General features: G+C 42.3%; 2 protein-coding genes across 2 annotated transcripts; both read right to left on the reverse strand.

Moving 5' to 3' along the window:
• Positions 1-332: 332 nt before the first annotated feature.
• Positions 333-2,582, reverse strand: LOC117668919 (vomeronasal type-2 receptor 26-like). Its single transcript, XM_034422971.3, has 3 exons — positions 2,505-2,582; positions 1,685-1,811; positions 333-1,231 (listed from the first exon to the last, which is right to left on the reverse strand). Exons 1-3 carry the CDS (start codon positions 2,580-2,582, stop codon positions 333-335), a joined length of 1,104 nt encoding a protein of 367 aa, XP_034278862.3.
• Positions 2,583-4,483: 1,901 nt separating this feature from the next.
• On the reverse strand, positions 4,484-12,811 carry LOC148114031 (vomeronasal type-2 receptor 26-like). Its single transcript, XM_087893645.1, has 3 exons — positions 12,761-12,811; positions 7,785-8,623; positions 4,484-4,610 (listed from the first exon to the last, which is right to left on the reverse strand). The coding sequence occupies exons 1-3, from the start codon at positions 12,809-12,811 to the stop codon at positions 4,484-4,486; spliced, it is 1,017 nt and encodes a 338-aa protein (XP_087749771.1).

Genomic DNA, 12,811 nt, shown 5'->3' on the forward strand with positions numbered 1-12,811 from the left:
GAAAAGGTACATTCACCAAGAATCATAAGGTATAACACTTAATAATAGTCATAGGGTACAAATAAGCAATCAGGAAATAATATCAATATAAATCGTAAGGATACAAGCAACAAAATTACAGTCATATAGTCATAAGTGGAAGGAGATGGGTGGTGAGAATGATGAGAAGATTAATAGTAGTGCAGATGAACAATTGAACAATTAGCACAGATTAAAGGCTTTATAGTGGAGGAGGGGGGCACAAGAAGCAATCCTTTTCTATGGTACTATTCATTTTAAAAGGCTTTAGCATGCTTTATTTTTTTAATTTAATTATTTTTTAAAAAGATTAACTATTTCTTTCTTCTTAAAAATTGTTTTTTGTTCAGCTCAGATCGCAACAAAATAATGTAGCATTTGGGGAAAAAGAGACAACCCAGTAATCCAGCACTGGAAGATAAAATACAGAAGATCTCCACAGCTACTATATATTTTCCTTGGGCACTCAAGTAAGTGGGGACAAAAGTGAACCAAACACTACAAAATACCAACATGCTGGATGTTATAAGTTTGGTTTCATTAAAACTATTTGGCAACTTGCGGGCAAAGAAAGCCACAGTGAAACTGACTATTGCCAGGAAACCCATATAGCTCAGGACACAATAAAACATGATTGGTGATGACTCATTACACTTCAAAACAATTACTTCAGGTACTGAATGCATGTCCATATCTGGGAAAGGAGGAGTCGTTGCCATCCACACCAGAGAGATACTTACTTGAAGAAAAGAACAAGAAAGAACAATAGAGCAAGACAGTCTGCTCCCCACACATTTTTTGAGCCTGGATCCTGGTCGGGTTGCCATGAAAATGAGAACCACAGTGATGGTTTTTGCTAACACACAAGAAACAGCAAATGTAAAGACGATGCCAAAAGCTATTTGCTGGAGAAAGCATGTTGCCTTCTTTGGTTGGCCAATGAAGAGCAATGCACAAAGGAAGCACAGCACAAATGAAATAAGTAGCATGTAGGTAAGGCCACGGTTGTTGGCTTTCACTATGGGAGTATTGTGGTACTTCAGAAATATTCCTAATATCATAACTGTTGCCAATGAAAATAAAAGAACACTGGTGCTTAAAGTGATACCCAAAGGTTCTTCATAAGACAAGAAGCTTATAATCTTGGGAATACAAGTGTTCTGATATTTATTAGCATAGTAATCATCAGGGCATTTGACACAGTCAGCCATGTCTGCAAAAAAAAGTTTTTCAAGTAAAATTATATTATATTCATTGCAGAAAGTTGAAGGAGGCATTGATATAAATCTGCTTTAATATTTGAAATCTTTGCATATCCATCTCAAAGACGGGTAGAGTAAATCACCATGCCAGCATTTTTTGAAGAATTGTTGTGGAATAAAGGAAATATATTAAAATTAAGGTTCATGGGAACAGACAACAAAATATTAAGTGACATTAGAACTGAACAGAAAAATGGATCTATTTTCTTGCCTTCTATCCTTATTTTTATTTTCTTGGCACAGTGCAAATATATCATAAAGCACAAATCTAATACAGAAGCGGTTAACAGAGAAAAGCATGATTAGATACATGAACATGGCAGGGGTTGATTAACCGATCTGTGTATTTTCCATGAATGTTTCATTTGAAAATAAACTGTATAATTGTATATACTAATGCTCACCTTTGTAGTGGGATATTGATCCTTTGGGGCACGTAATGCAATCATAGCAACAGAAAGATTCCCCTTCTTTCATTTTTTTCCTAGATCCAGGTTTGCAAGGGGCATTACAAAGAGAAACAGGCAATGTCTGTGCATCAGTGAAGAAAGAAGAAGTTAATTGGAGGGGATCTAATTTCAAATTGATTCGTAAAACAATATGCACAAAGTTCATCATGATCTGGTTGAGAGTAGGTGACCAAATCATGCAGGAACCAGGATGTGTGGCTACTCTGCTGTAATCCTGCCATTTGGAATGTGAAAATCTTTTGATTTCATTGATCATTAATGGGGGAAAAACATGCTCTACTTCATATTTCCCACTAGATCAGGGAGTCCCCAAATTTGGCAACTTTAAGACTTGAGGACTTCAACTCCCAGAATTCTCCAGTCAGCATAGAGAATTCTGGGAGTTGAAGTCCACAAGTCTTAAAGTTGCCAAATTTGGGGACTCTGCACTAGATATTTGCCAAGTGTGACACAAAATAGTTTGGGAGGAAAAAAAGAATCAGAAATGCATTAACTGAATCGGTGACAAATTTAGATGGAGCTGTCATCTCTTGTCCTTCAAATGTTGCAGTCTTCAAAAAAACTGGTAAAGACCTGGCTTTTCCTCCAAACCTTGTGATGATCTGAAGCTGAAGCCCAAGGAAACTGTGTTGGGGAACTGGGTATGTTCCATTTTCTAATTTTATATGCTTTTCATTGTTTTTATTCCTTGTGAGCAACCAAAGGTTATATTATAGAAAATGGGTTACTATACACATATTCAGTTAATTCCTACCTGGTTAAACCAGCTGTGCCATACTATTGCATCTTCGTTAATGGTGAATGCTTTCTCTGGAGGAGATTGAAGATCCATTTTTCCAACTTTCACTAGAGTGAATGATTGATTGGGAAATGTAATCCAATTGATGATGTCAAGTTCTTGAACTATACCCCTATTCTGATCAAAGAAAATCCTTTCACCAGCACTGTTGTTAAATGATACAGATTTCATAAAATGGAATAACTAGATCAGAAAATAAAACATTACATGTTTGTATGTATTACAGTTATTATAAGTCATTATTTGTAGTCCTTGACTTATGATCAGAATTGAGACTAGAAGTTTCATTGCAACTCAACAACTGAAGTTGTTAGATGATTTGCATCTGATTTTACAACTTTTTTTTGTTGTGATTATGCAAAGCACCATACTTGTTAAGTAAGTCACCTGCTCAATAACCAAATTCATCTTCTCCCACTTTGCTTTGTTGGAACAAACATCCTTCTAGGTTCTGCTCCAAGTGGGGAAACAGACACTGGAAACATGGAGACTGCTTGGAAAGATGGTTTAATGGTGGACAGGATCACATGGCTTGAGTTCCTGAACAGAAAAGGGGCAGATACAGCGAGTTTTTCAGGTTTTATGCTCTCTCTGGCTTTGAACTTCCTGGGGCCCAGAAAGAGTATCCTGATTGGTTGTCAGACTCCCAGGGGGTGGGGGCCTTGCTGGCTGATGGTCACATGTGCTTCCCAGGTCACATGTGGTGAGTTTCTGCTGCTATTGTGTAGAGGGCTAATCCTATCTTTGGCAATTCCTACTATGGCTCTGCCTGAAGGAGGTAGATCTTTGTTATGTAGAGTAGACTGGCCCAGGCCTTAATGGCCCATTGACAAAGGGTGGGGGGCAGGAAGGTGGGAGCCGCCCCGCCTGTAAAATATGCTTCTCATATTTCTCATCCAGGGAAATATAATATTCTGCCTTTTTCATATTTCCTAAAATATTTCACTCTTCCAGGAAAGGGGTGGGTGCTAACTTCCTACAGCTTATTGGAACCCACCAGAAAAAGTCACCAATGATAATCATATAATTGTCTGTGGTACCTATGGGATTTACTTAAACTGCCCACTCCAAAAGGCTCTGGGCTGTTTACAACATAGCCAGTATTTAACTAAAACAATTGAAAATATAAAAAGAAAATATAATGGCTCAAAAAAAAGAGTAACAATAACAGTAAAAAATTGGCATACACACTAACACCAGACCTAGTTGAAAGCCAGGTTTCAAGGACATTTTGAGACTTACATACAGGGTCATTGTAGGTACCTCCTAAATCTTGTGTCTTAAATCTTTCTCAATAATCTAGAAAATAGTCTGCAATGCCCTAATTCTAACAACTATTGTGGTACAAAATCCAAATATTTTCAATGGAGTTTTTATGTAAAATTTTCCACAGCTTTCTTTATAAATCCTTTCATAATAGATGAGAAGTAGAAAATGTTTTTTTAATAAAAGATTTTAGAATTTTGAGTTCACATTACTGAGGCCCTGATGTTAATGTACAAAAGTAAAGTATCAACATATGAAATAACAAACAAACATGCAGACAAAAACATTTGTATAATAACAAGGAGCTTCAAGATTTGTTTTCCTCAAAAATGAGAAATACTTTCGAAAGGATATCAGATACTGTACAAACCGCATATTGTGTCAACCTTGAGTGATATGAATCAGGGTCCAACATAATGTTTGAAGGTTTTATTGTTTGCAAATTGAATTTGCCTTCTAAAAATTTCTATTGATGCCATTTATTCTTGACTGTTCAATATTTGCTTAATTTCATTTTTATTTCTATGATTTTGTTATTACTCTATACTTATACTTTTGTTATATCTTTGACAAGTTGATTCAAAACTTCTATTCATGGTATTCTCATCTTTTATCATTTATTTGTGTTTTGGATAATATAATGATAATAATATCCTCATATATTAATATTATCTTTCACCATTTACAATGCATACACTTTCAATGGCTTTCAGAAGATTATTGACATCAATCCGCTTGACTTGATAATATTTTGCAAATGATAAATTCATTCTTTCAATACCTGCATGGGCTAGACTACAAAGTAAAATATTGAAATCATTACCTGCCAGAGCCTATCAATATTTATTTATTTATTTATTTATTTATTTATTTATTTATTTATTTATTTATTAAATTTATATACCGCCCTATTCCCGAGGGACTCAGGGCGGTGAACAGCGAACGATAAAAAATACATGTAATACAAATGTTAATTAAACAAAAACCAATTAAAATATACTAAATACTCTGGTCCTAGATAATTCAAGACATCCCAGTTTAAAATAAAATTGAAAGCAATATAAAGGGAAAGTTAGGCCAGGCCGGCCTGCTGAAACAGGAATGTTTTGAGGGCACGGCGGAAAGTGCGCAGATCCGGAATCTTCTGTATCTCTGGGGGGAGCTCGTTCCAGATGGTGGGTGCCCCCACAGAAAAGGTTCTCCCCCTGGGGGCCACCAGTCAACACTGTTTGGCTGACGGCACCCTGAGAAGCCCCTCTCTATGGGAGCGTACTGGGCGGTGAGATGCTATTGGTGGCAGAAGGTGGTCCCCGGTCCTAAGCCATGGAGTGCTCTAAAGGTGGTAACTAAGACCTTGAAGCGCACCCGGAAGACCACAGGGAGCCAGTGCAGCTCACGCAGGAGGGGAGCCACATGGGAGCGCCATGCTGCTCCCATAACTACCCGCGTGGCCACATTCTGGACCAGCTGGAGCCTCCGGGTGCTCTTCAAGGGGAGCCCCATGTAGAGAGCATTACAGTAGTCCAGGCGTGAAGTGATGAGGGCATGAGTGACCGTATTTAACGAGTCCCGATCCAGAAAGGGACGCAACTGGCGAATCAGGCGAACCTGCTAAAAAGACCTCCCGGCCACAGCCGTCAAGTGTTCTTTTAAAGACAGCCGTGAGTCCAAGAGGACGCCTAAGTTGCGAACCCTCTCCGTGGGGGGCAATGACTCATCCCCAATAGTCAGTGATGGCACCAACTGACTATATCGGGACGTCGGAAACCACAGCATTGGATGGGTTGAGCCTGAGTCTGTTCCTCCCCATCCAGATCCGTACAGCCTCCAGGCACTGGGACATCACTTTAAGGGCATCATTGGGGTGGTCCGGGGTGGAGATGTATAGCTGAGTATCATCAGCATACTGATGATACTTCACCCCAAAACCACGGATGATCTCACCCAGTGGCTTCACATAAATGTTGAACAGAAGGGGTGAGAGAACCGACCCCTGTGGCACCCCACATACAAGGGGCCTCGGGGTCGACCTCTGCCCCCCTGTCAACACAGACTGTGACCGATCAGAGAGAAAGGAGGAGAACCACCGCAACACGGTGCCCCCCACCCCTAACCCTTCCAACCGGTGCAGCATGATACCATGGTCGATGGTATCAAAAGCTGCTGAGAGGTCTAATAGGACCAGGACAGAGGAGCAACCCCTGTCCCGGGCCCTCCAGAGATCAACTACCAATGCGACCAATGCCGTTTCCGTGCTGTATCCAGGCCTGAAGCCCGACTGGAACGGATCTAGATAAGCCGATTCATCCAAGTACTGAGGAAGCTGTCGTGCTACCACACTCTCAACAACCTTCGCAACGAAGCGAAGGTTGGAGACTGGACGGTAATTAGCCAACACTGCTGGGTCCAGGGAAGGCTTCTTGAGGAGAGGCTTCACCACCACCTCTTTCAAGGCAGCGGGGAAGGCAGCACCCTCTCTCAAGGAAGCATTTATAATCCCCTGGAGCCAGCCTCGTGTAACCTCCCGAGAGGCCAGCACCAGCCAGGAGGGACATGGGTCCAATAAACATGTGGCCGCGCTCAGTATGCCCAGTATCTTGTCCACGTTTTCTGGAGTCACAGAATCAAACTCTTCCCAGATAATATTCTCAAGACTTGCCTCCATCCTCCCTCCCGAATCTACCCAGTCAGAGTCCAAATTTTCCCGAATCTGAGTGATTTTGTCATACAGATATTGTACAAAGTCCTCGGCTCTACCCTCCAAGGGGTCCTCCCGCGCTTCCTGGTGGAGCAGGGAGCGGATCACCCTAAACAGGGCGGCCGGGCGATTATCTGATGACGCAATAAGAGCGGAAAAATAGTTACACTTTGCCGCTTTTATTGCCACCAGGTAGGTCTTAATATGAGACCTTACCAGTGTTCGGTCAGATTCAGAACGGCTGGCCCTCCAACTGCTCTCCAGGCGTCTTTTCTGGCGTTTCATCTCCCTCAGCTCCTCGGTGAACCAGGGAGCCAGGTGAGATCGATGCCGGGTTAGAGGCCGCAAAGGCACGATCCGGTCCAAAGCTCCAGCGGCCGCCCAATCCCAGGCAGCCACTAGATCTTCAGTCGAGCCGTGTGCCAGAGCCTCAGGAAATGGCCCAAGCTCCGTCTGGAACCTATCCGGGTCCATCAGGCGCCTGGGGCGGAACCACCTCATCGGTTCCGCCTCACTGCGGCGGGGTGTGGTGGTTCTAAGGTCAAAGCGAAGGAGGGAGTGATCTGACCATGACAAGGGCTCGATCGCTATATCCCCTATCTCGAGACCACTCAGCCACTGACCAGAGACAAAAACCAGGTCCAGCGTGTTTCCCCCCGTGTGAGTAGGGCCATAAACTAATTGGGTCAGGTCCATGGCCATCATGGAAGCCATGAACTCCTGAGCCACCTCAGATGCCTCACCGACGGATGGCAGGTTGAAGTCCCCCATGACCATAAGCCTAGGGGTATCAATCGCCACCGCGGCTATAATGTTGAGTAGCTCAGGCAAGGCTGCTGCCACGTGGCAGGGAGCCAGGTACGTAACCAGCAGGCCCATCTGCACCCCATGACCCCACTTCACAAGGAGGGACTCACATCCGGCCGTCTGAGGAACAGTGGCCTCCCTTGGACCAAGACCCTCTTTAATGATAACTGCCACCCCCCGCCCCTTCCCTGTGACCTTGGCTGATGAAATGCCCAGAAACCGGGTGGGCACATCTCTACGAGAGGGACTCCCCCCTCCTGGCCCAACCAGGTCTCCGTAATACCCACCAGGTCCACTCCCCGCTCCTGAACAAGATCACAAATGAGGGGGGCTTTATTTACCACGGACGTGGCATTGCATAACATCAGCCGAAGGCCCAGGGCCTGAGGGTCTGTGCCACCTGGGGAACGAGAAGAGCATTGGGGGCCGGAGCATGCCACCGCTTGAAGACAGCGAGCGCGCACTCCCGCAACTTGATATGAAGCTTCTTTCCTTTTTTCTTCATAGCAGAAGGAAATGTGGAGGAATACATGGCTTGCAGAGCATGAACCATAGCATACACAGCATTGTAGATGCTATAGCTGTGGCCTGTCACTCTTTTTGGAAAAACATGTTCAGGAAGACTCTTTAAATTCTCCTGTCCACTGCAAATATTCTCCTTCTTGTCTCCCAGATCAGAATATTGAAATGTACATCCAAATGCTTGAGTCCAGAAATCCTTGATAAAACCATCTTCTTTTACAACAGAAGGCTTTAGATCCTGAATATGTTGCTGGAAACCTTTCGGTTCTTTGGCATGAACTGCAAATGATATTGCACCATGGAAGTCCTGCAAATCCCAGGTTTTTTGACTGGCAAAATATTTTAACTCCATCCCAATAGTCAGGATCCATACTTTCCCTTTTGAATTTCCAAATATTTCTTTAAAATCTGTATTTAGGAAATACCTCAAATAGATCATAGAACGTGTATCTCCATTAAAAATCAAGACACGGGCTTCATTATTCATTATTTTCTCATAAAATTCTATCACACAGTCAAAATAAAATCCTGTATTGGCATTATAACAGGAACTGCTGAATACCTCTATGAAGGCAAAGCAAATGCCTTTTTTGGAAAACTCAGGAACCAGGGTCTGTATGAACCAATCTAAATTGGTCACCAAGAATCCAATCCACCTCCAATTGAAATATAGAAGTAAGTGCAGAATCCCACTATACTGATAAATTATATTTGTAACCGTTTTGTAAAAAGAAGGGATATTGGTATCCCCTGCATCATCTCTAGCAGAACCATACATAATCTGTCAAAAAAAGAGAAGAACTATGTAATACAATGACTTTTAGGGAAACTGAAATTTGATATCGTTGGAAGAAGAAGCAACAGAAGTTACAGAAGCAGCAGCAGAAACAGGAGGAAGAGGAGGAAGAGGAGGAGGAAGAAATCAAACAGATATGCATCTGCCACATAATAAACTTAACAATTAGTGATAAGAATGACAAAAAAAAAAGTCTGGATAGTAAATATTGCAATACCTGGAGATAGCAGAACAGAAATTAAAGAACTGGAAAAAAATAATAAAATACAAAGTCCTTTAAATTGAAGCAGAACATTGTTTCTACTTCTATTTACAGGACTGTTCTATGTTGTTTTGGAAAAATTTGATGGGTGAATAAAAATGCCAAATTCAGTTTAAAACTTTGGTTTTGCCATCAGTCGTAATAAATTAAAAAACACATAAACTCAAGCATAGAAAAACAACCACTTTAGGTGAGTGGGGAGGAGGGGGAACTTACTTGTGGAATTTTATAAAGGCTCATGAGAATTGGAAACCGGTATATGATATCTGAGATCAATTCCTCAATAACTGCAAAAAGATTGTCTTGAATTATGCACTTATAATTGGGCAAAAATTTGCTATTTGGAGAAATCAATTGTATTGCTGCATGGTAAGTCCACTTTGCATTCAGGTGACTATCATAAATATTGAAACCCAGGGTAACATTGGGTAACATTTGGTCATTTCCATTGATCTGTTTCATAGCAAATATCAAAGCCAAGATGTGTTGGTAGTTCTCAGTCACCACACTGCAAAAGAAATGTTCAGCCTTGGATCATAGGTCACCCATGAAACTTTTAAAGGAAGCAATATGTGTTTATTTCTTAAGATTGCATTTACATTTGTATTGCAAAGGGTTTTTAAGTTTCCTGAAATACTTCCCTCATCCCATTCATGGTTTTTCATTCTAAAATACTCAAAAATACCTATTATAGTAATATCTGAATGCAAATATGGTAGTTTGGAAAAGAGGGGAAGGCATCTGGCATTCCAGGCTAAGTAGATTATGAAAAAGTGAAAGCATTAGAGCAAATATAGTTTGAAATAACTTTATAACAAAATGATAGTGTAAGTGAGGAATATACAAGATGAAAATTGATACAGCAAAAATCATGTTTACGTTATTAAGAAGATTTCAAATATATTTTTTTAGGCATACAATAAGGCAGAAAGGAGTTAAAAACAGGAGGGAATGAAAATATATTACAAGTAATAAAAGAACATTGTATAATACTTTGAGGCAGAGGTGAGCAACCTGGTATTTTCCTATTGTTAACGGAGGAAGAATTCAACCAGGAAGAATTTGCTCTACTGTAATTTCTTTTGCCTTTATGATGTGCTCCCCCAAGGCATTTTGCTATATCAAGTCACAGCAATTGCCCCAATAAGTGAAGCACCTTGTCAAAGAGAATCACAGGTGAGGTATTCACTTCCATTTTGTAGTGTAAAAAAAATCCTTATACAAACATTTTTCCCAAAGGGGGCCCAGAAGGATATTGATGAAAGTTGTAAGGTTTCATATAAAAGGAGGATTGATAAATAATGCCTCCGTAGATGAAATCTCCTGGCTCATAATACTTGGGAACAGTCATAGGAATATGCTGTGTCCCACATTTTTTATGTCCAAGCTTGCATCCTACATCAGGTAGCAGTAGCAATAGCATTAATAGCATCATTCTAATGGACAATGTTTTTCTGCACATTATATTGCAGTTATTGTACTACTATTAGAATATTGACAATGACATTAGCCATATTTGCTTTCTTTACTGATAGATTGGCAGACAAATGGGAAAAATATGAATGAATGCATAAATAAATAAGGAAAAAGTGAAATTGTGCCTTGCCAACTCAATCTCCTGATACTGGGGTTTTGGAGGTTTATAGATGCTATTTTAAATTTTGTTATTGTTCATAGCAGTCCCCAAAGGGAATTTCAATGCTACAGAATTAATTGTAGACCTTCTGCTAATTATAAGGGTCAAATATTTTCTTCTACCTACTCAGAAATCAGATGCCGAAATGGAAGGCATGAACAAATTGGCATAAACCTTTATTTATTTTTTTATTTAAATAGAAAAGTTATTTGCAAATTTCTACATAAAAGTCTTTTCAATAACCTGTTGAGCAATCTATTTTTTAGATAACGTGTTTCCCTGAAAATAGGTCATGTCCCAAAAATAAGGCCAAGCCTGATTTTTGGGGTGGGCATAAATATATGCCCTCCCCCGAAAATAAGGGGAATAAGTGAGGAAGGGCAGCAGTCAGGCTGCTGTTACGGTACCATTGGGGTGCATTTATTTTATTTTATTTATTTATTTTATTCATATTTATATGCCGCCCTTCCCCCAAAGGGCTCAGGGCAGCTCACAACAATAAAACAACAAAACAATAAATTAATGCTAAAATAATCCAATTAAAATCCCCAACAGTTAAAACTAAAAACTCCCAGCAGATCTCAGGAGATTTGCTGAAAAAGCCATGTCTTCAGGCCACTGTGGAAAAAGCGGATGTTGGGGGGCGTCCGGAGGTCAGTGGGTAATTCATTCTAGAGGGTTGGTGCGGCCACAGAGAACGATATCATCCTGGGCACCACCAGCCGTCATTGTCTGGCCGATGGCACCCGGAGGAGGGCAGCCCTATGTGAATGCACTGGGTGGTGGGAGGCCGGTAGGAGGTGATCTTGCAAATACCCCGGGCCCATGCCATGTAGGGCTTTATAGGTAAGTACCAATACCTTGAAGCGGATCTGAAGGACCACTGGCAGCCAGTACAGCTCGCGCAGGAGAGGTGTAACATGGGAGTAACAGGAAGCTCCCGTAACCACCCGCGCAACCACATTCTGGACCAGTTGGAGCCTCTGGGTGCACCACAAGGGCAGCCCCATGTAGAGGGCATTACAGTAGTCCAGGCGGGAGATGATGAGAGCATGAGTGACTGTACAGAGGGCATCCCATCAAGGAAAGGTCACAACTGGCGCACTAGGCGAACCTGTGCAAAAGCCCCCCTGGTCACAGCTGTCAGATGGTCAACTAAGGATATCCACGAATCCAGGAGGACGCCAAGATTGCGAACCCTTTCCAAGGGAGTAAACAGCTCCCCTCCCATCAAAAGCAATGGGGATTCTAGATCAAGGGATGCCGGCATCTACAGCCACTCCATCTTGGAGGGGTTGAGTCTGAGCCTGTTCCTGCCCATCCAGACCGGCACCGCCTCCAGGCACTTAGACATCATGGAAAGAGCATCCCTTGGTTGGTCCAGGGTGGAGATGTAAAGTTGGATATCATCAGCATACTGATGATACCTCACCCCAAAACTACAAATGATCTCACCCAGTGGCTTCATATAGATGTTGAAGAGCAAGGGGGAGAGAACTGACTCCTGAGGTACCTCTGTCCCCCTGCCCAGACAAACTGCGTATAACCCGAGAGATAGGAGGAGAACCACTGTAAAACAGTGCCCCCCACCCCCAATCCTTGGAGTCGTCACAGTAGGATACCATGGTCAATGGTATCAAAAGCCACGGAGAGGTCAAGAAGGACCAGGATAGAGGAATAATCCCTATTCCAGGCCCGCCAGAGATCATTCACCAGAGCAACCAATGCTGTTTCTGTGCTGTGTCCGCACCTGAAGCCCGATTGGTACAGGTCAAGGTAATCCATTTCCTCCAGGAAATGCGGAAGTTGGTGTTCCACAATGGACTCAACAACCTTCGCTATAAAGCAAAGGTTGGAGACGGGACAAAAGTTGTTTAGGGAGGCCAGATCCAGAGTAGACTTCTTGAGAAGGGGTTGAACCACCGCCTCCTTAAGAGTGGCGGGGAAGACCCCATCCCTTAACAAAGCGTTAACAATCACCTGGACCCAGTCTCCAGTCACCTCTCTGGTTGCCGTAACAAGCCAGGAGGGACATGGGTCCAACAAACACATTGAGGCCCCCAGTCTTCCAACAATCCTGTCCACTTCCTCTGTAGATACAGGATCAAAGTCAACCCAGATGTTACCTTCAAGACATGCTCCCATCTCCTCGCCAGACCCTGCCCAGTCAGAGTCCAAACGTGACCAGATCTGAGCGATTTTGTCTTGCATGGAGCTGTCTTACCTGCCTTGCAGCTCTGTCACATGTCTCGCTGTTGTCTGCAGGCAAACACAT

The sequence above is a fragment of the Pantherophis guttatus genome, chromosome 4 (assembly GCF_059756535.1).
Source record: "Pantherophis guttatus breed Tessera chromosome 4, ASM5975653v1, whole genome shotgun sequence".
NCBI lineage: Eukaryota > Metazoa > Chordata > Lepidosauria > Squamata > Colubridae > Pantherophis > Pantherophis guttatus.